The sequence below is a fragment of the Malus domestica genome, chromosome 07, assembly GCF_042453785.1.
Source record: "Malus domestica chromosome 07, GDT2T_hap1".
In the NCBI taxonomy this organism is placed as follows: domain Eukaryota; kingdom Viridiplantae; phylum Streptophyta; class Magnoliopsida; order Rosales; family Rosaceae; genus Malus; species Malus domestica.
Window position 1 is genome coordinate 25,702,758 of NC_091667.1, and position 26,836 is coordinate 25,729,593.

Here is a 26,836-nt window from a genome sequence, read left to right on the forward strand (position 1 = left end):
TGGTAAGAAAAAAACTCGTTGAGAGTCTATATATTAACCAGGAAGTCCAGAGGGGATAAGAGCAAACTCATTCGACGCAATCAATCGTGACCACGCAAGTGGTTCATGATGTTTGGTATATCAGACAAAATTAATCTTAAGGGCCAAAGGGTTACCTAATTTGCAGTCAATATTTGAGCTGCATAAAATTAGTTAAAAGCTGAGAAATATCAGAGGGCTTTATGTGTGGTTCTCGTTGTGGCAAACCAAACAAGGTTCTTGGTCTTAAAGTCTAAGGGGGCAAATGTAAAGAGGCATGGGCCATATGTTGTGGACTGCTCATAATTTTGAAGAATATATATGAATATCCTTTCCCAGAACTTTCAATGTCCTTGAATTTAGTTGCTGGGCCTGGTCGTTGGCATTAAAGAAAACTAACCATCAACTGAGCTTTATGCATGTCGATCAAGGTTACCGCCACCACCTAATGGATCATACTTATCAACAAACATATCACATATGTTATTGCATTGTAAAGATATAAACACCATAGTTGAAATTAACAGGGCCGGTCCTGAGTTTTTAGGTGCCCAGTGCGAAAAGCTTAAAATGTGCCCTTTTTTAATACGAAAATATATGTTTAAAAAAAAATTAACGAGGGCTGGAACCCAGTCGAAGCTGGGGGGCTAGGCCCTCACGCCCAAATTATATTACTTGAGAAAATATACAACGGGGGGGACATAGTACCTAAACCCCGACAATAAAAAATACAATCATATACAGTCATTCCTAGCAAAGCTCCTTGAAATTTCAACCTTTAAGAAATTGTCTTCTGGCATTTTTTGAAGCAAAATCATCAATTATATCATCATACTCCAAGTCTTCAATCTCATCCTTTTCAATGCATAAGATTGCTAATCCATTTAGCCTATCTTGAGTCATAGTGGTCCGCAAGTAAGATTTTATTAACTTCAATTTTGAAAAACTTCTTTCTGCAGATGCCACGGTCACAGGTACAGTCAACAGTACACGATAAGCAATCAAGACATTATGACACATGTTGGTTTCTTTTACAAAGTTTGCTATTTCCATGGATGTCCAAGGGTTATTAGAGAGAAATGCTTCTTTAGGTAACATCATTTGCAACACCTGTAATTCGGAACATAAGTCGGCTCCATCTACATCCATAGTATTTCCATGTTTCAAATGTGCTTCAAGATTCATACAATTTTCTTTCAGATGTTGATCATCCAATGAAATTAACTTCGGTGCATCAAACAAGAAGCCAAAAATAGATTCAAAAGCCTTTAACTGTTCAAACATGTGTTTCAGTTGAGAAAGAGCAATATCCACTATAACAAGAAAATAATCTGTTCTAAATGATTCTTCAGCAGACTGTTGTTCCCTCTCATTACCATCAACTTCATCATGATGTCTTTTTCTGGGCCTATGACGTTTAGTTTGAAAAACAGGGTCAATTTCCGAATCAAGTGCAATTTCTTTAGCATCACTCATGGCAGAAGCAAAACCAATTTCTCTGTAGTTTTCAAAAAAGGTAACAAGTGCTTCCAATGCCTTTACAGCAACATCATGACGCATGTCTTCAGATTGTAATTTTTTGCTCACCATGTTAATCTTCAACAAAATGTCATACCAAATAACCAAACTTAATACAAAATCAAAACTAAAAAGTTCTCCTGATGCTAAACATTCTGCATCCCTACTCAATTGGGGATTCTCAGTAATTTCCACCAACTTAAACAAAGCATTTCTAACTTGGGCTACTTGGGATTTAATTGCTTTAACACTTTCAATGTGACTTTCCCATCGAGTAGTTGACAATGACTTCAAAGTTAAACCATCAATATGTTCAAGCAAAATATTCCAACGCTTTGTAGAGTTGGAAAACACCATATATATACATTGACATGCCCCAAAAAAAGATTTTGCTTTAAGACATGAACTTGCAATATCACAAACTATTAAATTAAGACAATGAGAACCACATGGCATGTAAAAGGCTCTGGGATTTATGTCTAGCAATCTTTTCTGGACACCTTGGTGTTTCCCTCTCATGTTAGATCCATTATCATAACCTTGTCCCCTCACATTATCAATATCAAGATCAAGAGACTTTAGGACATCTTGCAACTCATTAAAAAGTCTTTGTCCTGATATATCTTCCACACTTAAAAACTCCATAAAATACTCCCTTATATTTATTGACCTACTTGACAAGTCAACACATCTCAAAATTAAAGTCATTTGTTCCACATGACTTGTATCAGGAGTACAATCAAGAATGACAGAAAAAAATTTGGCTTCTTTTACTTTTTTAATGATTGCGGTTTTGACTTTTGAAGCTAAAGTAGCTATCAACTCATTTTTGGATTTTATGGCTCAAATAATGGTGATGAATCTCTTTATTCTCAATAAGTCAAAAATGCTTTTACATTATTGGATCAAACTCCGCAATCATTTCAAGTAAACCTAAGAAGTTGCCATTAGAGTCTTCATAAGGTCTTTCATTTGTTCCACGAAATGCTAAATTACATATGGCAAGACATTTCACAACAGCAATAATTCTAAGCATCACTTGTTTCCAATGATTTGTCTCTTTCTTGATTCGCATTTGAAATTCTTTATCAATTATCTGATTTGTTGTCAATCTACTTTTCAACTCAACCCAAGTTCACGAATTAATGAGATGCTCTTTACTCTTTTCATGTTGGTCAAGCTTCACACCAAGATGTCTCCAATCACTAATTTCATCTTTTGCTAACTCACTTTTTGAGGCAATTGTTTTAAACAATTTACAACAAAAGCAAAAGACTTTATCCAACTATTTTGAGTACACAAGCCATTTTCTATCATAAATTTCATCCGTTGGTAATTTTCGATTATAGTAGTGTGAGGAAAATTTTCTAGAGAGTTTGTCCTTAGGATAAGTGAGATTAGTTTCTCGAATTGGCCAATTTTCTACAAGTAAGTCTTTCATTTCTGCATTAAGACCATCCCAAACTCTTGGATCATAAATGTTTAAATGGAAAATAGGTTCAGGAGATTCAATATTTTCCTCTACACCAATATGATCATCATCAACATTTAAATCCACATCACCATCATTTTCATGGTCTTGAGACTCATCAGCAACATTTTCTTCTAAATCACTACCGTTTTCATGATCATGAGACTCCCCAACAAAATTTTGTGGCTCTTCACCAACATCATTTTCTCTTAAATTTTCAACTGACTCATTCTTTGTAGAGAAAAATTTATTAAGAGATCCTCTTAAACTTTCGGCAATTTCGTTATCCTTTGCCTTTTTTTTCCTTTTCATATTACCAGAGAGTTGTTTCCTAAAAGACATGGCTTCGATAATTTGTTTGCAAAAATTACCTACACATGATATAACAAAAATTTCCTATCAAAATTATCATTCCAACACATTATATATTATAAAAACACTAACACATAGTCTAAAATATTATAAAAATTGAACCTAAAAATTGGGTTTGAAATGAAATCAAATAATTCAATTAGTCAATAATTTAATTCATCAACAACAACAATTCTATACATCAATTATCAATCTATCATATAATTCTATGTCACTTGCATTGCAAAATTTTATATTAAATTATAAATTGATAATTCAAATTTTAAAAATTAGTTTACCTCAAAACTCAAAAGGGTTGGTGGTGAGTGAATGCACTTGCAACCAATGCTAATGGTGGTGAATGACCTGGCTGCTGGTGCTGAAAAGGAACGGCAACAGGGAAAGAAAAGGGACGGCAGCAGGGAACGGGGAAGTGGTGGGGGAAGTAGGGAACAAAGGGGGGGTGGGGAATTGGGAAAGGGTTGGAAGTATTAGGGTTAATTGGGACCGAGTGGTCCCTGATATGTTTTGCTATTTTTTTTTTAAATTTGCGGCTGGGCCCTTTTTTTTTTACAACAACAACAACAAAGCCTTTTCCCACTAAGTGGGGTCGGCTATATGAATCCTAGAACGCCATTGCGCTCGGTTTTGGGTCATGTCCTCCGTTAGATCCAAGTACTCTAAGTCTTTTCTTAGGGTCTCTTCCAAAGTTTTCCTAGGTCTTCCTCTACCCCTTCGGCCCTAAACCTCTGTCCCGTAGTCACATCTTCGAACCGGAGCGTCAGTAGGCCTTCTTTGCACATGTCCAAACCACCGTAACCGATTTTCTCTCATCCTTCCTTCAATTTCGGCTACTCCTACTTTACCTCGGATATCCTCATTCCCAATCTTATCCTTTCTCGTGTGCCCACACATCCCATGAAGCATCCTCATCTCCACTACACCCATTTTGTGTACGTGTTGATGCTTCACCGCCCAACATTCTGTGCCATACAACATCGCTGGCCTTATTGCCGTCCTACAAAATTTTCCCTTGAGCTTCAGTGGCCTACGACGGTCACACAACACGCCGGATGCACTCTTACACTTCATCCATCCAGCTTGTATTCTATGGTTGAGATCTCCATCTAATTCTCCGTTCTCTTGCAAGATAGATTCTAGGTAGCGAAAACGATCGCTTTTTGTGATCTTCGCTAGATTGCTCCGGTCATTAGTGTGGATAAGTATATAAATGGATAGAGATAGGAAAACAAACACAAGATGTACGTGGTTCACCCAGATTGGCTACGTCCATGGAATAGAGGAGTTCTCATTAATTGTGAAGGGTTTACACAAGTACATAGGTTCAAGCTCTCCTTTAGTGAGTACAAGTGAATGATTTATTACAAATGACATTAGGAAATATTGTGGGAGAATGATCTCGTAATCACGAAACTTCTAAGTACCGGAGTGTGGTATTGTCTTGACTTGCCTTATCTGTCTCATAGGTAGATGTGGCATCTTCTCTGGAAGTACTCTTCCTCCATCCAGGGGTGGTATCTTTAACTGGTGGAGATGTGATGCGATGAAAGTTAAGCACTCAAATTAAACCCTCTTTTGACAATTGTAGTATATGTATAAGTAGGGATCATTCTTAAACCGGGGATTAGGAGGGCTTGCTAAAACCTCTAAACTTACTCAAAAACATAAAAACAAAGTTAAAAACGTTTGAATAGACTCAAGGGACTCAAAACAGATTCTAAAGACTCAAAACAACTTAAAAACACTCAAAACTGCCTAAAAACACAAACTGGGCAGATTTGACTCAAACACAACTTTGGACGAATTTAGTGTTTTGACTTAAATCAAAACACTCTAAAACACAAAAAAAAAACAGATTTTAAACACTTTGGAACAAAAAAGTAAAATGGGAGTTTTGATTTGGATGAATTTGGAATAAACAAGCAAGTAATAAGATTGTAAAGCGAATTTAAGAAATGAGATGATGGATGGATTAGTTAGAGGTCCGTTCTTCGCACATGACACACTTGTACATGAATTGATTTCCAATTGCTTTTCAATAAACTATGATGCTCAACACCCCAGATTAACCGTGATGCACAAATTAACCCTCAGATTTTCCTTTACTCATTGAGTTGGATGAATGCATGCAACAACCCAAATCATTCTCTAAAAGTCCCCTATATGAATGCATAATATAGATACAATCAGAGATCATTACTTTCAATGAAAATCATAAGTCTTGACGAGGCAATTATAACTATGAATGCATGATACATTTTCCAAGAATTCAATTAACGCGATTGTGATAAACAACATTCACTACTCATGAATATAAACTTGTAACAATTAGGTGAAACTCATTTATATTCTAGCATCTAATTCATGCATGAAAACTAAGTATGCATCCTTAATAAACATACAAGAATTAGTTATGAATAAAATAGATAATTGAATTGCAATCACAACTTATCAAATCACAATTGGAAGAAATCAATTCATATCTCAAGCATGTTCATGGTTTCAAACTTCCCCCTAACTAAATAGGGGTTTAGCCACTCATAATTGCAACAAAATTAGAAAATAACAAAGTAGACATTGAAAGCAAAAGAATGAAAACACCTAAAAACGCTCCAACAATCCAACTTGAATGGCAAGCACGTCCAAGGGTCCTCCTTCTTCTCTTTGTTGCGGCACAATGTGTGGTTTGATGAATTGATGGTCTCTTGTGGTGGTGGATGGATATAGGTGAGTTATGGTGAAGGGTGGAGAGTTGTGTAGATGATGTGGTGTCTTTGGATGATGGCCCCCAAATTATGATGAAGGGTGGATGTATTTATAGGCTAGGGAGAAGAGTGTATGGAGTTGTAATGAGTGGATGTAATGGGTGTAGTGGGTGAATGTTTGGTAATAAGTGGATGTAATGGGTGTAGTGGATGAGTGGTTGGTAATGAGTGGATGTAATGGGTGTAGTGGGTGAATGTTTGGTAATGAGTGAATGTTTGGTAATGAGTGGATGTAATGGGTGTAGTGGATAAGTGTTTGGTAATGAGTGGATGTAATGGGTGTAGTGGGTGAGTGTTTGGTAATGAGTGGATGTAATAGGTGTAGTGGATGGATGTTTGGTAATGAGTGGATGTAATGAGTGTAGTGGATGGATGTTTGGAGTTGTAGGTCAACACACTTGCACACACACACACACACATATTGATTTCTAGCCTTCAAATCTTCAAAAACGTCCATCCTCATGTCTCCATGCTTGCACTATCCAATCTTGGCTCAAAAATGCTCTAAAATGCTCCAAAATGCACTTTCTTGCCAACTTTGTTATTATGACCTACAAACACACGAAAATAGCTTAAAATACATAATTAACTAAGAAATAACAACACAAATGCACAAGAACAAGCTAACTAAGTCGCATAAATATGTTCCTATCAAATTCCCCCACACTTAGTTTTTGCTAGTCATCGAGCAAAACAAAAGAAACAAAACAAACAAAACACAACCTAACCTTCCAACATTTGCGTCAGGGATTTTCAATAAAACATGACATGCCAAAGATCACCACTTACATAGATTTAAGCATTCCTTACCCTCGAGCATACTTAATCATAGTCACCATTCACTAGCTCACATTTAATCAATTAAAACATCATTTTGAATATAGTAACATGCCTTAGAGAATTTCCTCAATTCCTTACTAGATACACTCTTATTTTCACACAAGAATTTCTGACTACACTCCCTATATTAGGTATATGTGAGAAGATTGATGTAAACATGAAAACTGTACTCACATATGTTTTTCAACAAAGAAGCAATTTCTGGAATTATTAATTCATGTATATATATGATCTCATGAATGGAATGCTACTACTTAGATGCAAGAACCAGTGACACCATATGCTCATATCAATTTCAAACTCCACAAATTGAAACACACAACACTAAAGATAAAGTTAAGGGTTGTAACGGGGTTTAAGGGTCATGGCTAACAAAGAAAGGATAAGGATAACAAACGTTCTGAAAGCAATGGCAAGCGAAGTAATGAAATAGACACTTGGAATTCACTTAATAATGCAGAAATTAACTTTTAAACACAAAGGGAAGATTCAAGCAACACTTAGGGCCGAATTCAATGTTTTGGACCATTTCTTTAGAGCTCTTTTTTCACATATTTTTCAACTCTTTTTCACTCTTTTCACAACTTTTCTTCTTTTCATTCTATTTTCCACAAATGTTTCTTTTTTTCTTTTTCTTTTCTACCCGTGCCTTATTAAGGACTTTGGCACACACACACACACACAAGAATCACTTCCCCCACACTTGTTTTTCTGCAAAAGTTCAACAAAAGGAATTCCTTCTAAATTATGTTTTACTATGCTTCAAGAACAAGGGTATGGATGGTCCTAATCTAGGCTAGGTGAGGATAGTGTGGGTTAACAAAGAACATAGGCTACAAAAGGCTCAACGGGGTTAAACTTAAACACATAATGAAATAGGGCACGGCAATTTGGCTGTGGTGGTCACTACACAACTTCATCTTGAATATGTGTTATGCAAATCAATAGCATGCTTTGAATGAAATAGGCATGAGTTCTAGCATTTGGAACTAAATGATGAAACGCCTTCTAAGTAGCAACCAAGCAAAGAATAATGAGATCATGCAACGACTTTAAAAAACAATGGTGCATAGATTATTAACTCTCCAAATAAACGTTTAGGCTCAAGTCTCACAAGGTTGTAGCGTACATTTGAGTTCCTTCTTTCAAGCATGTTACAAAATTGATTTTTCCTTTATGATTGCATGCGAATTCATAAATTATAACCACAACCAAGCATACACCAAAGAGTAAATCAAATTTTCATCCATGTTTATAACTCTCTTTAACAGTCATGTTATTAAAAACCAAATCATCATCATTATGTTGGAAGGTACCCTAAGACACAAATAAACACACAAAAACAACTGTTTTTGGGTTTTTCAAAACAATTTTTCAAATTTTTATGAGATTTTCGGATTTTTATGTCAAAACACACTGAAACACTCCAAAACAGCTTAAAAACACTTAAAACAGCAAGGAACAACACTAGAAGTAATGGGTGATAAACTCCTACGAATTTCATGCAAAACAATGGTTATCCCCCCACACTTAAATCAAACATTGTCCGCAATGTTTTAAGCATAAACTCACACAATAACAAGCAAACAAACAAACAACAAATAAACATGACAAGTATAGCAAAGTAAAAACCAGACAAAGTAGAGTTTAAGAACGCAAATCTGGTTTTGGAGATAGATGATCTTGTTGACTTTCCACAGCGTTGATCTTGAACTGGTTTGGAATTCTAAGCGAGGAATATGAGAGTTCCCTGATTTGATTGTGCAATCTGCATTTTTCTCTGCTTGATTATTCTGCACAGCGGGCAGGCACGAGGTAGAGGTGTTGATCTGTTTCTTTCTTCAATCTTTCCAAGTGCCCACCTCTTGCTTTCTTTCTCATTGTCCCTAGTGGAGGATGAATTGGTAAATTGTCTCCACATGCTTGGAGGTATCATTTCCACTTCCCTTATCTGTTCCCCAGGCAGATGTGGTAGACGAAGAGGAAACATAAGATGATGAAGATGAGTACTCGAGAGCAATGCTAGGTAAGCAATCAGGAAGGGGTTCCAGGCAGTCGGTTCCAGATTGGAAGATTGATACCAAGTGCTGGCTGATTGCTCTATTTCTCTTTGTCCTAAAATAAAGACAAGGAGAAGGACAGGGAGAAAGCATGATATGAGATACTCTTGCTTTCAACCTTCATGATATGAAATACTTTTGCTTTGAATGAGTTGTTTGTAGAGGTACCCCAAGGAATTTGGAACACTGAATGACTCGAGAGGGTGTGTTGGAAAGGCATTCTCGGGGAAAAATGGGGGTTAGGTATGTCTGTCTTGCAATTGAGGGTGAAGGATAACATTTATAGGAATTAATAACCGGTACTATTCTTTCACTCTTGTCAGCAACCGTTGGATGATTTAATAGTAAACTTCACGTGTTTTCTACTTCACAAGAGATCTTCGACGGATTGCCCATAATTTTCGTAAAGCTGACTCTGCAAGTGATATATGTTGACACGTCGAGAAAAGCAGATGGTTGGAATCGGCGCTTCGACAAACTGCCCGTGATTTCCGCAAAGCTTACTCTACATGTGACAGATGTTCACACGTCTGCAAAAGCAGATGCCTCTCCGATATCTGGAATTGCCTCTTCGATCTCTGAAATCCCGTTGAGTTGATGTGACAAGTGCGGCCAAATCTGGAAAAGAAGATTGGCCGTGGTTTCTGAGCAATCTCATCTTTTGAGAAAGCTAGCGCCTCTTTGATTTTTTTTTTTGTTGGCCTCTTCGATTTCTGAGCTTGCGATCTCTGAAATCCCATCGAGTGTTGATTTTTATAAAGGTACGCAGGATGTTCAAAGCACACTTGAATTTCTGCCTGTAAAAACTCTCTTCTTGCACTTCTACGATCTTGACTTGTCCGACCTCTTCTTTCTTTAACACCTGTGAAAATGTCTGGCCCCTCCGACCATCGTTTTGACTTGAACCTTGGTGAAGAGGCGGTCCCGCCTTCTCCAGACAACATATGGCATTCATCCTTCATATCCCCTACTGGTCTTCTTACCGTTGGGGATTCAGTGATGAAGAATGACATGACCGCTGCAGTGGTGGCCCGGAACCTTATCACTCTTAAAGATAACAGACTGTTTTCCAAACGGTCTGATGAGTTGGCTGTTAAGGAGTCTCTGGCTCTTAGTGTGCAGTGTGCGGGTTCTGTGTCCGACATGGCCCAACGCCTATTTGCTCGAACCTGTCAAGTTGAATCGTTGGCGGCTGAAGTGATGAGTTTCAAACAGGAGATTAGAGGGCTCAAGCATGAGAATAAACAGTTGCACAAGCTCGCACACAACTATGCCACAAACATGAAGAGGAAAATTGACCAAATGCAGGAATCTGATAGTCAGATTTTACTTGATCATCAGAGGTTTGTGGGTTTGTTCCAACAGCATTTGCCTTCGTCTTCTAGGGCTGTACCGCGTAGTGAAGCTCCAAATGATCAACCTCCGATACCTCCTCCTTTTGGGGCTCCGCCGACTGCTGAGGCTCTGCCGACTACTGAGACTTCTCCTAAGCAGCCTTTGTGAAGGCTCCCTCTTGTAATTTCCTGGTTAATGTTCCTTTTTTTTCATGAAAATGAATGTAAGAATATCTTGCATATCTGTCAATGTTTCAAAAATAAACCCACACCCAAAAATAATTAAATAAACAACAAAAATAAAAAATGACAATCATGGCAAAATAGAAATGCAGAAAATGGAAGGTTTTTAGAAACGCAAAACTGATTGTAGAGCGATTCATAGATCTTCCTTTTTTGAATACATGGGTTGCCCCCCAATAAGTGCTTTCTTTAACGTCTTGCAGCCGGACGATACCTCCAGTTAAGCTTGAATAGGACCCACGACATGGAATTGATCCTTGAATGGAAGGTGATACTTGACGTGATCCGGCAATGGTTTAAATTCTAGTGTAGGTGCATGAATCATCAAAATCAGCAAGTTAGTGGAAAACGTATGTAAAATTGGAGAATATGACTTACTTGCTTTGTCCGACAAGAACTCAATGACAAACACCACTTTTTTGAAAGTTTCAGGGATATTGGACTTGGCCAGATTGGTTGGGACTTATCCCGTGTCAAAAACTTCAACTTCTTTAGGAATGGTTGTCTCAAGCACATCCTCTTTGATGCATTCTACATCTTCTCCAGCCACTACTTTCTCTTGAATCATTCTTCTTGGTGTACAAAGTCCTTTGAACATTTCAACATAATCTGGAACTTGATTTGTTGCACCAAGAATTGGAATATCATTTTGCACCTTTGGGAAGGCTTCCACGATGTCTTTTTCACTCTCTTCTTTCTTGGGAATCAAAAACCTACGAGGAAAAGGGACGTTCGGAGGAATAACATTAGAATGAAATGAAATTGGGACGTCCTTACTTGTGGTGGGTGGTTTAGAGGGTTTAATGGGCTGCGGCAAGGGTTGTTCTACCCTTTCCGTGTGTATGTCTTCTTCCTCCTCCTCAATCAGCAGCTCCTCATCCACTTCTAGGCTATGTTTGGATGTTTTTAGGTTAGCTCCAACCTCCATAGCACTTCTCAAAGTGATAGCATCATGGATTTCAAAATCTTCCTTCGAATTTTCAATAGTTGAGTTGGGGAGTTCACTTTGCTTTTCAATTTGTGCCGTGAACTCCATAATCTCTCCAAGTTGATTTTTCAATTCGCTCATCTCCTTAGCTTGATTTAGCATAGCTTCATTTTGATTTTGCTGCCCCTGCACCAAAGAGGTTAGTAATTGAAAATTTTGATCACTATCTGTGGACATACTTGAATTTGATTGGAATTGTTGTAAGGGAAGCTGTGGTGGCTGCATAGGTGTTAAATAAAACTCATCAGATTGCTGCCAATATCCATCTTGTTGAGCCTCATTGGTTTGATTTTGTGAGCCCTGCACCAAAGAATTTATTTCATCAAAAATTCGATCATAATCTATTGACGAACCTGAGTTTGATTGAGCGTATTGTATATGAGGTTGTGATGGCTGCATAGGTCTTGAATGGAACTCCTTTTCTTGTTGCCAATATCCATCTTGTTGGAATTGTTGAGGTTCTATGTAATCTGAACAATCTCTCCAATCCAAATTGTAAGCGTTGGAAAACATGTTGTCCCATGATTGGCTATGGCCTTGATAACCCCAAGCATCTTCATTCGCAGCGAATTGAGAATATTGCTGAATTGGATATCCTTGCCCATAGGACACATCACATGTAGGGACACTTTGCATGGTAGTCCTTTCGGCATATTGTGACAATTGAGAAGTAAGTTCCGCCAATTGAGCTTGAATGGTAGCAAAATCCATGTCTTACTTCTCTACTATCTGAAATCAAGGAAACAAAACTAAATCAAATATCAAAAGTAAAACAAAAAAATAAATAAATAAAATAAAAAAAACACAAACAGAAACAAAGTCAGTAACTAAAAACAAAAGACACGAAAATAAACAAAAAGAAATAACAAGGGATTAGCAAAGTTGCTAATCCCCGGCAACGGCGCCAAAATTTGATGCGATGAAAGTTAAGCACTCAAATTAAACCCTCTTTTGACAATTGTAGTATATGTATAAGTAGGGATCGTTCTTAAACCGGGGATTAAGAGGGCTTGCTAAAACCTCTAAACTTACTCAAAAACATAAAAACAAAGTTAAAAACGTTTGAATAGACTAAAGGGACTCAAAACAGATTCTAAAGACTCAAAACAACTTAAAAACACTCAAAACTGCCTAAAAACACAAACTGGGCAGATTTGACACAATTTTGGACGAATTTAGTGTTTTGACTTAAATCAAAACACTCTAAAACACAAACAAAACAGATTTTAAACACTTTGGAACAAGAAAGTAAAATGGGAGTTTTGATTTGGATGAATTTGAAATAAACAAGCAAGTAATAAGATTGTAAAGCGAATTTAAGAAATGAGATGATGGATGGATTAGTTAGAGATCCGTTCTTCGCACATGACACACTTGTACATGAATTGATTTCCAATTGCTTTTCAATAAACTATGATGCTCAACACCCCAGATTAACCGTGATGCACAAATTAACCCTCAGATTTTCCTTTACTCATTGAGTTGGATGAATTCATGCAACAACCCAAATCATTCTCTAAAAGTCCCCTATATGAATGCATAATAGAGATACAATCAGAGATCATTACTTTCAATGAAAATCATAAGTGTTGACGAGGCAATTATAACTATGAATGCATGATACATTTGCCAAGAATTCAATTAACACGATTGTGATAAACAACCTTCACTACTCATGAATATAAACTTGTAACAATTAAGTGAAACTCATTTATATTCTAGCATGTAATTCATGCATGAAAACTAAGTATGCATCCTTAATAAACATACAAGAATCAGTTATGAATAAAATAGATAATTGAATTGCAATCACAACTTATCAAATCACAATTGGAAGAAATCAATTCATGTCTCAAGCATGTTCATGGCTTCAAACTTCCCCCTAACTAAATAGGGGTTTAGCCACTCATAATTGCAACAAAATTAGAAAATAACAAAGTAGACATTGAAAGCAAAAGAATGAAAACACCTAAAAACGCTCCAACAATCCAACTTGAATGGCAAGCACATCCAAGGGTCCTCCTTCTTCTCTTTGTTACGGCACAATGTGTGGTTTGATGAATGGATGGTCTCTTGTGGTGGTGGATGGATATAGGTGAGTTATGGTGAAGGGTAGAGAGTTGTGTAGATGATGTGGTGTCTTTGGATGATGGCCCCCAAATTATGGTGAAGGGTGGATGTATTTATAGGCTAGGGAGAGGAGTGTATGGAGTTGTAATGAGTGGATGTGATAGGTGTAGTGGGTGAATGTTTGGTAATGAGTGGATGTAATGGGTGTAGTGGATGAGTTGTTGGTAATGAGTGGATGTAATGGGTGTAGTGGGTGAATGTTTGGTAATGAGTGGATGTAATGGGTGTAGTGGATGAGTGTTTGGTAATGAGTGGATGTAATGGGTGTAGTGGGTGAGTGTTTGGTAATGAGTGGATGTAATGGGTGTAGTGGATGGATGTTTGGTAATGAGTGGATGTAATGGGTGTAGTGGATGGATGTTTGGAGTTGTAGGTCAACACACTTGCACACACACACACACATATTGATTTCTAGCCTTCAAATCTTCAAAAACGTCCATCCTCATGTCTCCATGCTTGCACTATCCAATATTGGCTCAAAAATGCTCTAAAATGCTCCAAAATGCACTTTCTTGCCAACTTTGTTATTATGACTTACAAACACACGAAAATAGCTTAAAATACATAATTAACTAAGAAATAACAACACAAATGCACAAAAACAAGCTAACTAAGTCGCATAAATATGTTCATATCAAGATGCACAAGGTAATGTATCAATTTCACTTGAAGCTTACTTGTAGTTTCAGGCTTGGTCAAGCGCGATACAAACCATGTAGTAAGAGTCCCCCAAGTCGCCGAGCTAGGGGATCTGCTGAAAGAGGTGACAGACAAGGTAAGCAATCAGAGCTCCAAGCAATCAGTCCCAGATCAGAACTTTGATTTCGAGTTCCGGCTGATTGTTCATATTCTCCCTATCTTGCAGGCAACATGAAGGATAAAGAGAAGAAAAATGAGAAGAGATGATATGGGATACTTTTTCTTTTGAAGAAGTAACTTTCCACAGGCTTATTCTTGAACTGGGCTGGAGGGTTTTCTGGTTTCCTCCAGAGTATAAGGCCGACTGAAGAATTTGAGGGTCAAAACAAGTCCATCAAATCTAGAGTACGTTCGACCCTGCTGATATGGGATACTTTTGCTTTTGACAGAGTAGGGGATGTATCGGCACGTGTGCTGTTACGCTTGTCTCCACATGCTTCCTTGTATCCTTCTCACTTGCCCTATATGTTCCTCAGGCAGATGCGGTATCTTAAGCATAAGATGTTGAAGATGAGTACTCGAGAGCAATGCCAGGTAAGTAATCAGGTAAGGGGTTTCAAGCAGTCAGTTCCTGACTGGAAGCTTGATTCCAAGTGCTGACTGATTGCTCTCTTTCTCCTTGTCTTGCTGGTAAGAACAAGGCCAAAGGAAAAGACAGGGAAAAAGCATGATATGGGATACTCTTGCTTTTAACCCTGATGATATGAGATATTCTTGCTCTAGTATAGCTTGTTTGCAGAGGTATTATCGGGGGGAAAGAAAGCTGAATATTTCGAAAGGCTTCGTTGGGAGTGCCCTCTCAGATATGAGGAATGGTTGAGCATTTTTGCAGGTCTGCCTGTCCGTTGGGGATGGAGGTCGACATATATAGGAGTCTCCCTAACAACAAGTAGTAATGCTATTCCTTTACCCTACTTGGTCATAGCACGGTAGTGGGAGCTGCCAGCTTCACATGTTTTAACTCTGTCAGAGCACTTTGAAAAAGTGGTCTGTGGTATCTGGAAAGCTGATGTTGCATGTGAAGATTACAGACAAGCTTTATCCAAGGAGATCCGACTCTTGAAGTTGGGAAAGTGGTGCCTCTTCGGTTTTCGAACAAGCAATCCTGTCGGGGATCTGGCTCTCGAGATTCGGAGAACGATGCCTCTTCGATTTTTGAGAAAGCAATCCTGCTGGGGGTCTGGCTCTCGAGATTCGGAGAGCGGTGTCTCTTCGATTTTTGAGAAAGTAATCATGTTGGGAGTCTGGCTCTCGAGATTCGGAGGGCGGTGCCTCTTCAATTTTGGAGCAAGCAATCTTGTTGGGAGTGTTTTCTTGAATGTGAGTAAAGGTTGGGCATGTTTGCTAGTCTACCTTGCCACGAAGCACAGAGGTTGACACATAGGGACTTTCCAATTATTCAGCAGTGGTACTGTTCCTTTACCCTTGTGGGTAATAATATGGTAGCTAGACCTTCAAAATTTATGTGTCTAAACTTTGTTAGTGCTGTTTCTTTGCTATTCTTTTACCCTTCTTGGTCAGAGCGATGTAGTGGGAGCTGCAAGCTTCACGTGTCTCAACTTTGTCAGAGAACTTTGGCAAAGTTATCTGTGGTACCCATGAGCTAATGTTGCGTGTGGGAAGTGGGTGATTGAACCGTAAGATTCATGTGCTTTCTACTTCACCAGAAATCTTCGACAGAATGCCCATAATTTCCGCAAAGCTGAGTGTGTGTGTGACAGGGGCTGACAAGGCTAGAAAAGTAGGTGCCTCTTCGATTTCTGAGATCGGCCCTCGTGGTCTCTAAGCAGCCCAGCTTTTGAGAAAGCAAGCGCCTCTTCGATTTTTGAGATCGGCCTTTGTGGTCTTTGAGCAGCCCAGCTTTTGAGAAAGCAAACGTCTCTTTGATTTCTGAGATCGACCCTCGTGGTCTCTGAGCAACCCAGCTTTTAAGAAAGCAAACACCTCTTCGATTTCTGAGCAGGCGCCTCTTTGATTTCTGAAGCTCCGTCGAGTGCAGATTTTTATAGAGGCTGGCATTAAGTTCCAAAGCACACTTGAATCTCCACCCGTAGAAGGTCCATTCTTGCACTTCTAAGATCTTGATTTGTCCGACCTCTTCTCTCTTCAACACCTTTGAAAATGTCTGGCCCCTCCGACCGTCGTTTTGACTTGAACCTTGTTGAAGAGGCAGCCACGCCTTCTCCAGACAACATATGGTGCCCATCCTTCATCTCCCCTACTGGTCCTCTTACCATTGGGGATTCCGTGATGAAGAATGATATGACCGATGCGGTGGTGGCCAGGAACCTTCTCACTTCCAAAGATAACATACTACTTTCCAAACGGTCTGATGAGTTGGCTGTTAAGGATTCTCTGGCTCTCAGTGTTCAGTGTGCAGGTTCTGCGTCTAATATGGCCCAACGCCTATTTGCTCGAACCTGTCAAGTTGAATCATTGGCGGCTGAAGTGATGAGTCTCAAACAGGAGATTAGAGGACTCAAGCATGAGAATAAACAGTTGCACCGGCTCGCACATGACTATGCTACAAACATGAAGAGGAAGCTTGACCAGATGAAGGAATCTGATGGTCAGGTTTTACTTGATCATAAGAGATTTGTGGGTTTGTTCCAAAGGCATTTATTGCCTTCGTCTTCTGGGGCTGTACCGTGTAATGAAGCTCCAAATGATCAACCTATGATGCCTCCTCCTTCTAGGATTCTGTCCAGTACTGAGGCTCCGAATGATCCCCCTCCGGTGCCTTCTCTTTCTGGGGCTCTACCGACTGCTGAGACTTCTCCTAAACAACCTTTGTGAATGCTCCCTCTTGTTTGTTTATTTTGACTCATGTATATGTACATATTTGTAACTTATCGGCGATATCAATAAATAAGCTTTCCTTCAATTCAACGTATTGTGTTAAATACACCAAAGACTTCTTCGCTAAGTTCTTTGAATTTTCTTTTGTTGAAGCTTGTATGTTGAAGCTTTGTGAGTGGAGCATGTAGGTTGAGGTAGTGTTCCCTTAATTTTTCGAGTAAGGAAAACTTCTCGGTTAGAGACTTGGAAAATCCAAGTCACTGAGTGGGATCGGCTATATGAATCTTAGAACGCCATTGTGCTCGGTCCTGTGTCATGTCCTCCGTTAGATCCAAGTACTCTAAGTCTTTTCTTGGAGTCTCTTCCAAAGTTTTCCTAGGTCTTCCTCTACCCCTTCGGCCCTGAACCTTTGTCCCATAGTCGCATCTTCTAATCGGAGCGTCAGTAGGCCTTCTTTGCACATGTCCAAACCACCGTAACCGATTTTCTCTCATCTTTCCTTCAATTTCGGCTACTCCTACTTTACCCCGGATATCCGCACATCCAACGAAGCATCCTCATCTCCGCTACACCCATTTTGTGTACGTGTTGATGCTTCACCGCCCAACATTCTGTGCCATACAGCATCGCTGGCCTTATTGCCGTTCTATAAAATTTTCCCTTGAGCTTCAGTGGCATACGGCGGTCACACAACACGCCGGATGCACTCTTCCACTTCATCCATCCAGCTTGTATTATATGGTTGAGATCTCCATCTAATTCTCCGTTCTTTTGCAAGATAGATCCTAGGTAATGAAAACGATCGCTCTTTGGTATTTCTTGATCTCCGATCCTAACCCCTAACTCGTTTTGGCCTCCATTTGCACTGAACTTGCACTCCATATATTCTGTCTTTGATCGGCTTAGGCGAAGACCTTTAGATTCCAACACTTCTCTCCAAAGGTTAAGCTTTGCATTTACCCCTTCCTGAGTTTCATCTATCAACACTATATCGTCTGCGAAAAGCATTACCCAAGGAATATCATCTTGAATATGTCATGTTAACTCATCCATTACCAACGCAAAAAGGTAAAGACTTAAGGATGAGCCTTGATGTAATCCTACAGTTATGGGAAAGCTTTCGGTTTGTCCTTCATGAGTTCTTAAGGCAGTCTTTGCTCCTTCATACATATCCTTTATAGCTTGGATATATGCTACTCGTACTCCTTTTTTCTCTAAAATCCTCCAAAGAATGTCTCTTGGGACCCTATCATACGCTTTTTCCAAATCTATAAAGACCATGTGTAAATCCTTTTTCCCATCTCTATATCTTTCCATCAATCTTCGTAAGAGATAGATTGCCTCCATGGTTGAGCGTCTTGGCATGAACCCGAATTGGTTGTCCGAAACCCGTGTCTCTTGCCTCAATCTATGCTCAATGACTCTCTCCCAGAGCTTCATTGTATGACTCATTAGCTTAATACCCCTATAGTTCATGCAATTTTGTACGTCGCCCTTATTCTTGTAGATAGGCACCAAAGTGCTCGTTCGCCACTAATTTGGCATCTTCTTCATTTTCAAAATCCTATTGAAAAGGTCAGTGAGCCATGTTATACCTGTCTCTCCCAAAACTTTCCACACTTCGATTGGTATATCGTCTGGGCCTACTGCTTTTCTATGCTTCATTTTCTTCAAAGCTACAACCACTTCTTCCTTCCGGATTCGACGATAAAAAGAGTAGTTTCTACACTCTTCTGAGTTACTCCCCTAAAGAAGCACTCCTTTCATGTCCTTCATTGAAAAGATTATGAAAATAACCTCTCCATCTGTCTTTAACCGCGTTCTCTGTAGCAAGAACCTTTCCATCCTCATCCTTGATGCACCTCACTTGGTTTAGGTCCCTTGTCTTCTTTTCCCTTGCTCTAGCTAGTTTATAGATATCCAACTCTCCTTCTTTGGTATCTAGTCGCTTATACATATCGTCATAAGCCGTTAACTTAGCTTCTCTCACAGCTTTCTTCACCTCTTGCTTCACTTGTCTATACCTTTCACCATTTTCATCGGTCCTATCCTTGTATAAGACTTTACAATATTCCTTCTTAGCCTTCACCTTTGTTTGTACCTCCTCATTCCACCACCAAGATTCCTATTGGTGTGGGCCTTTTTTTTTTAATTATTATAATATGTGGCTAGGCCTTTTATAATCCCAGCTGGTCCCTTTTATAATCTGCGTCTGGACCCTATTTGGGCTGTGAACAATTTTTTTTTATATACTTAGTTATTTGGGCTTTTTTATTTTGGTGCCCCCTTCATTTTAGGGCCCTGGACAGCTGCCCCTGTGGCACTGGGCCTGGGCCGGGCCTGGAAATTAACAATTGAGAAGCTAGTTATTTGGGATTTCTTTTCCAATCCAATTGTATGGACGTTCTCTTATCTTAACGTTAATGTCTAGTTTTCATCTTAACCGACAAAGTTTTAATGTTTTTCCCTTTGACAAGCAATTAGCATTCATTTCTTGCATAGGTTATAGAGTTTTAACTCTCGGACTTTAGGTTTTATTTTTCATCATTTCAACCCTCAAAAGTTTGTTTTAAAACTAAATAAATCACAGATTTCATTGTCACATGCAGACTGTTGTCCACTTTGATGCAACTCATTCTTTTTCAGACTTCGCCAATCCAGCATTAAACTCATGCACTATTATAAGCAAGTAGTGAAAGTTTCATATACTTCAACCTCCTTTGGTAGCTTTCTGTGTAATAAAAAAACTGCACTACCACCATGTTGGAGTATAAGATCTCACATCGAGCATATGATAATTAAAATAATATACAATTAATATATAGGAGCTTTCACACCTAATATCACCGAAGGTTTGTAAAAATCAAACATTTAATAATTGATTGTTAAGTTGGGACAACATTGATAACCTTGATGACCATAGGCCTAAATAGTTTATCACCTCAAAAGGCAGTGAGGTGGCAGTGAGGTAGGAAAAGAAAGGAAATGGTTCAAAAAGTTTATCACCTCGAAAGGCAGTGAGGGAGGGAAAGAAAGGAAATGATATACATTGGCAATGGCATCAAATAAAAGTAAAATCTATCTTTGCGAAATTTAAAAAGTCTGTGCAAAAACACAGGAAATTTGAGACCTCTCCAATTTCCCCCATACACTGCAAAAACAACTGAATTGTCCCATCTTTAGAGCACACCTAAGAACAAGATTTCGAATAACCAGTAAAAGATAGAGTTTCTTTCAACTAATAAAGCTGTTCTCTTCTGTGGTGCCACCATCTCCACCTGCATAAATATATAAAAATAAAAAAATAAATCACCAAAAGCAATATTGCTCGGCAACTTAAAAGAGAAGGTCGATAGCTTTAAGTGGGGCTGCATTTTTAAAGCTGTCTTGATAAACACTTTAGACCTAACACTTAACAAATTTTAGAATTACACATCTTTTTCAGCCCCAATTTGATGGAGTTTTTTTTTTTATTATTGGCAACTAAAGTTCCTTTTGGAAACTTAGAACTTTTTTCATAATTTTCACATTAATATTTGTAATCTTCAAAAACAAAAGGAAAAGCCCAATTATTACGAGTTTGGTGGAAGAGTGCTACTAACTCGTAGGGTTACGGTTTTTTGTCAGACTTAGTTACCTAAATCTAAGTCATGTATTCAAATAAAAATTAGCATAATCAATTATTCAAATTCACGGCCTCGCAATATATATTATATGCACTTAACTCTAAACTCACCAGTGTTTGTTCAAAAAATAATAATAAAAAAAAAACTCTAAACTCACCAGTGGTAATCCCATCGGGGACGAACTTTGCTCATCCGGTTTTGACCATACGGGTGATCTGTTTCAGCTCGTTGTGTGTTTCGGAAAGCACAGCAACCGATTGAATATACTCCAATGAGGACCACAAGCATGACAATGTTCAACACAGAGAGCTTGTGCCAGTCCCTCTTGATATCTTCAAGAACTCCAGCTTTGCACGAATCACACTCGTAACATAACATATTAGGCGCATTATTCCACCGGTAGCAATCTTGGTCTTGACTCACTGTAGTTGCCATGTTGTAATTGCACAAAGTTGGGGGCTTGCAACAACCAGACTGCATATATGCACCCAAATTATAACTTAATTACTCCAAGCTTTAAATAGACCCAAAATTATTTAATTAATTATTACAAGCTTTAACACCAAAAAGAAAAGCTATTTCTATAAATTTTCATTCTTTTGCTAAGAAATACGATCTTAAACATGAGAAACGTATTTCATTAATTAAGTTTAAATCTTCAAAATCAGCTAAACAAAATCAGTTCGTATTGCTTTGTTTTCTTTAGATGAATTAAACTGTGATTCTCTCTTAAAAAAAAATTATATATGATTTCATATTTTTATATTCTAATTATTCTTCAACCCTAAATCCTACCTTTTCTTTTAACAAACGACCACACTAAGGGGGTGGGGGATGGGAGAGTGGGTGCAATAATATAGTTCAAATTCGTCTTTAATGAGAATCGACCTTAAAACCTCTCACTTACCAATGAAGAGGAATATCATATTAGACCGCAGTACTAAGTGGCAACCCTAAATCCTACGTAAAACAATGTCCTTAATTAATTTAGAATAAATAAATAAGCTATTATTAAGAATAAATATATAAATAAAGGAAACAAGCATTAACAATTTTATTGCTATTGAGAAACAAATAAATAAATAATAAAACATGAACCAAAGTTGAAGAAAAATATTTTGCAATTGATGTTAATTGTACATAGTAGGTGTGGAAAAACATAATCTAAAAGAATTTGAGTAGCCAGCAATTGAAGATTACCATTAACAAATATATATATATGAGTGTGTGTGTGTCTGTGTGTATGTATATGTGTATACATATGCACTTAAATTACCTGTATTGGAGACATGTCTCTTTCAAGATAATCAAGAGGTGTCCAAGCAATAAGCTCAGCACAAGTTTTAGACCCCAAGATGCAACTCCTAATCTTACTCCAATAATTAGGATCGTTAACCCTATTCCTTAACCATGGTGAGTAATACTCAAGGTGGTACTCCTTATAAACCCTACCAGGCACCTCCACTCCAGCACCTTGGCTTGTAACCACAAACCCAAACACTGTCAAACCCATCAGGGTTGCAATAATCAGCAGCATCACCACCAAGTACACCCAGAGTGCCCAGGCCACATGGAAGCAGGCACCAATAAACCCAGCTAGGGATACTATGAGCACCACAAAACCCACCACCAAAAGTGGGGTTTGGAGGAAAGTTTCACATGTGGTGCTGCTCCTTGCCATCCATAGACCTCCGGCGATTATTGGTATTGATGCTAAGAGACTGAAGAGGTTCAAGAACCCAATCACTGTGTTGCTGAACCTGTACATCTCTCTCTCTCTCTCTCTCTCTCTCTCTCTCTCTCTCTGCACAATCTTTTTGTGTGTTCTTCTTGTGTGTTTGTGTATTAGTACTCTGGTTTCTTTCACTTTAAATGGGTGGAAATGGCATTGCCTTGCTTTGTGTTTGGTGCAGGAAAAGCTTCAACAATTCAAAATGCTTATCCCAATTGCACTATTTGCTTTCCTTATATATATTTATGTATTCATAAACTTTAATTAGTCAGTGACTAAAGTGTCCTTCTAGTGTTTGGTTTGGCATGAGTACACTGTCATTGTGGTGTCACTTGTCCAGTAACGTCATGTTAAGAGAATTTATTCTTGTATCATTGACACTAAACGCTACGAGCCTACGATAGCGCTATACAAGTGTCATTGAAGTTGCTCTCCAATCTTCTAAGTAACACATAGCTGATGAGTTGAAGAGGAATCAGTTCATTATACAGTGTCCAACGGCAAGCAAGGAATATATCTAATTGGTCGACATGCATTGGGGTAATTACAGAATGTTATGCATGTCACGAGTGAGGTGCTTTTGCTTTTGTGTGGTGCATGGGACCCCCTTTGAGCTTCTTTATGAAGCATGATCACATTGATCTGAAGCAGGATTAGGCAGGCCACGCCATGACTTTGGCGCCATGGAATAGAATATTAGAATATTAATCAGAATACTAATCAGAATATTAATCAGAATATAAAGGAAGGGGATTTGCTCTCTTCTTATCCTCTAGTTATTCAACGTTTTTGTTTGATTCTCTTTACGGCTCCAATTGACACCAGTTTTTTCAATGGAAAAGTTTCCCAAGTAATTAACTTTCTAATAATATTTTAGTTTGGTACGCCAATTATAGGATAATGATGATCTACTTTTGAAGTTTATAATCCTTAAGTCCCTCAATAATAGAAACATAATGATATTTCTAAAATGAACATGCATGGTACATGTAGACTGTCACAATAGCGTCTCAATGAAATAAAATAGTGTAAATTTTTGTTTACTTATTTTCATTTTATTGGCATTGAACATCATGTGACAATATAACCGTATCATGTACATTATTCTCCATTCGAATCCCTCACAAACGCTTAGCATAAGCCTTGATGTAGGCTCCACAATCCACATAGATATGCCTTAATAAACAAGTAGAAGTACAGAGCGCAACTAGCCATAGGTTGGCCATGGTTATATAGCCCGATTCTGAGAACGAGGTTTAAGTGTGTTGGTCACTGGTGATCCGTAGGAGCTAATAGATGCTTTCATAAGAGCAAGTTCACTTTACTAAGGCAATTACTATTCAGACAATTAAGGTAATTACTTTCCTAGTGAATATTAATTGTTGAAGTGCATCTCTATTTTGTAAATGAATTGTTCAGACAAATTGGTATTAAAAAAATTATTTTTCTAAAAGATAATTTTATGTTTAATTTCAAATAGTGATTTTTAACCAATTTTGTCATGTCATGTGTCATTATTTGAAATTTCTTTAAATCTTGTTTAGATTTTTAACCAATCTCGTAGCGCTACATGTTGTTTTAAAATGAGGTGTAGGGTGGAAGAGGATGGTTGGGTATTTATATAAAAAATTATAAATGCTTTATATATTTTATGGTTTTTTTATAATTCTTATCTCACATAATTACTATGGACCATTGTATTACATTTTTTTTTTACAATCCAACAGCCCAGATTTTGACACATGACCCCAACGGTAATAATAGAATTTTTGCTGATTTTTTCTTTTTTAAAAATTTTCAAGTCTGAAAAATCAAGACTGTTGATCAAAAAATCAAACAACCCAAAAACGAGCCACTTTGTAAGGGCTAAGTGCGCCTACAGCATGGGCCCCAACTATGTTTATGTTGTCGTCAGGATTCACGTGACTAACGTCAGTCTAACGTCAGATCCACTAAGTCACAAGCTCTCGTGGGGTTTATTTTTGGGATTTCGGGGAATTGGATTGCCCAATCAATTTGTTAGGGATGGAGTTGCTCTAAGAGGTGGGTTATAATTATTTAGTTTCAAGAATCATGATCTAATTTTACAGAAATTCTCTCTCGCCATGTTTTTTTCCCAGTGAGCGATTGAAATTCTACTAAACAAACTTCTTTTTGTCCTTTCATCACAGGAAAGCAATGTTCCTAAATTCCTAATATTTAAACTAAAATTAAACTGGCCTTATTGTGTGTATGTACATTATCAATTTGGGCCTCACAAAAACGTGCGTCAAAAGTTGTAAAAAGAGTGAGCCACGGATTCGTATATAATATATATATGTATATGTTTTGGCCTATATTTAATAGAGGGGTGCGGCAAATAGGAAGAAAGAAAGATGGAGAATAGACTTAAGGAATTGTGTGTTGAGATACTTGCTCTATGGCTAATCATGTGGAGAGATATTTGCTCTCCAAGTAATACAAAGTATATTAGGAAAGATCTTCTAGATCCCAAATGATTCCTATTCTATCTCTACTTAGGATTTACACAATCACATATAGATAAGAACATACGGAAGAATGCATAGGTGGTAAAACTCATAAAACCTCACCATGGCAAAACCCAAGGTGGGAGAAAAAGCTCATAGGCTAAGGAGAAAAGTGAGAAATTGCATTAAGTCAAAACTATACGTCTTTTGGACTCAAGTAGAAGAGCTCACAAGGGTATGACCAGCCCAGGATGAATGCCTCGTCAAAACCTAGTTAAGTAGCAAAAACCCAGTGGGAAAATGCTTATAATCGTAGGAAAAAATAGTACATTAAGGTCAAGTGAGTATACTTCTAGATACTCCCCATGTGTTTGATAAAACTTCCAAATGAAACTACAAGCATCACAAATGAGAACATTACGTATACCAATTCCTTGGACAAGCTTCCGGAAGGTAGACTTTAGCAATGACGTCGTGTAGAGGTCGACAAGGTTGTATGGGATTGAACTACTTGACTTCAATCTTCTAATGTTCATGCTGATGTAGACACAATATGCTTGATGTTGACTTGTTGGATGTATCCTGATCTGGTCGATACATACAGCGTTGTCTTCATGGATCGTTGTTGGGACTTAACGATGGATGAAAAACATAGGGATTTTGAATATGCTTAACAAGAATTCTCAACCATATCTCTCACGTGATGAGATACAGTGAGTCTTTGAACGATTCAAAGGTTTTGCAACAAAAGGTCTATCTGGTTGACCTCTAAGATATTGCAGTGTTCCTTAATGGTAAAGACATAACTATTCGGGAACATACCTTGTGCAGTCAAAAAGATGGTCTGATGCAGCGAATCCCACAAGGTAAACATCATTCCAAAGATCAAAGGGGTGTGATCTATTCTGACATGCATAGGGATAGATAAGCCCAAATACGTAGTAATGGAAAAACATCTTTAACACCAAATTTGGTGGTGGTATGTAGGCGCAGTGCTGCTTTATGCCAAAAGATTATTAGCACATAAGATGTCTGATCTAGTGCATTTGAGCTAAGTACAACAAACGCTCATAATACTTAGATATGGCAGCCTCACGTTTCAATATGGAACCTTATACTTCATACCCTCTGTAAAGGTCTTATTTGCATCTAACATACAGACGATCAGGGTATACTTAAACGTAACATCTTCTGGGTCTAGTTCGAGTGGTGGACCAGAATACCATTAGAACTAGCTCGAAACTTCAGGTCGAGGTAATTTCAAGTTTTCCCAAGATCATTCATCTTAAAGTCCGACTTTAGTGCGAGTCAGTTTTCTTAACTCTAGCAATTTCGGATTTTGTACATGCAATGGCATATATCCCTAACTGATCAAATATTCACTTAGACAGGTATACCACATCCGCCCGAATAGTTCTGCATCCGTAAAGTGAAGGCCTCTTGAGAACCGAGAAGATGTTCTTGTAGTCTAGAACTATTGGAATTAGTACATGTAAATTCTATGGAAACTCCATGTAGTGTTCGTATTAGGATCCCATAGATACTACAACCACGTTTGTAATGCTGCAATTGATCACATAACATATGAGAGAAACCTTGCGCCATAAGGCGTCATATCTCACTATTTCATTCATCTCATTCGGCATCAATTGATTCTTCTAGTTAACCAATCAGTTCTACGTCGATATTAATTTTCGTTATCATCGCTTTTCATTTATGTCAGTAGTTACCATATAAATGAAACATCATATATGATAATCTCATTCCAATTAC

The 26,836-nt window shown here is 38.1% G+C and overlaps 3 protein-coding genes across 3 annotated transcripts; all 3 read right to left on the reverse strand.

Moving 5' to 3' along the window:
* Positions 1-789: 789 nt before the first annotated feature.
* Positions 790-2,181, reverse strand: LOC139197786 (uncharacterized). The gene has a single exon (XM_070825750.1). The coding sequence runs from the start codon at positions 2,179-2,181 to the stop codon at positions 790-792; it is 1,392 nt and encodes a 463-aa protein (XP_070681851.1).
* A 640-nt stretch (positions 2,182-2,821) lies between these two features.
* On the reverse strand, positions 2,822-3,349 carry LOC139197787 (uncharacterized). The gene has a single exon (XM_070825751.1). The coding sequence runs from the start codon at positions 3,347-3,349 to the stop codon at positions 2,822-2,824; it is 528 nt and encodes a 175-aa protein (XP_070681852.1).
* Positions 3,350-20,268: 16,919 nt separating this feature from the next.
* LOC103444934 (tetraspanin-6) lies at positions 20,269-23,486 on the reverse strand. Its single transcript, XM_029105827.2, has 3 exons — positions 22,140-23,486; positions 21,021-21,337; positions 20,269-20,515 (listed from the first exon to the last, which is right to left on the reverse strand). Exons 1-3 carry the CDS (start codon positions 22,629-22,631, stop codon positions 20,476-20,478), a joined length of 849 nt encoding a protein of 282 aa, XP_028961660.2. The 5' UTR covers positions 22,632-23,486; the 3' UTR covers positions 20,269-20,475.
* Between the last annotated feature and the right edge of the window lie 3,350 nt (positions 23,487-26,836).

What these genes read in the sequence shown, in the direction of transcription:
- LOC139197786 (XM_070825750.1), bottom strand. Translation starts at nt 2,181, where the DNA reads ATGGAGTTTTTAAGTGTGGAAGATATATCAGGACAAAGACTTTTTAAT.
- LOC139197787 (XM_070825751.1), bottom strand. Translation starts at nt 3,349, where the DNA reads ATGTCTTTTAGGAAACAACTCTCTGGTAATATGAAAAGGAAAAAAAAG.
- LOC103444934 (XM_029105827.2), bottom strand. Translation starts at nt 22,631, where the DNA reads ATGTACAGGTTCAGCAACACAGTGATTGGGTTCTTGAACCTCTTCAGT. An exon ending in GAGACATGTCTCCAATACAG is followed by an intron (nt 21,338 to 22,139) that starts GTAATTTAAGTG and finishes GCATATATGCAG; the next exon opens with TCTGGTTGTTGCAAGCCCCC. An exon ending in CCCCGATGGGATTACCACTG is followed by an intron (nt 20,516 to 21,020) that starts GTGAGTTTAGAG and finishes ATATTTATGCAG; the next exon opens with GTGGAGATGGTGGCACCACA.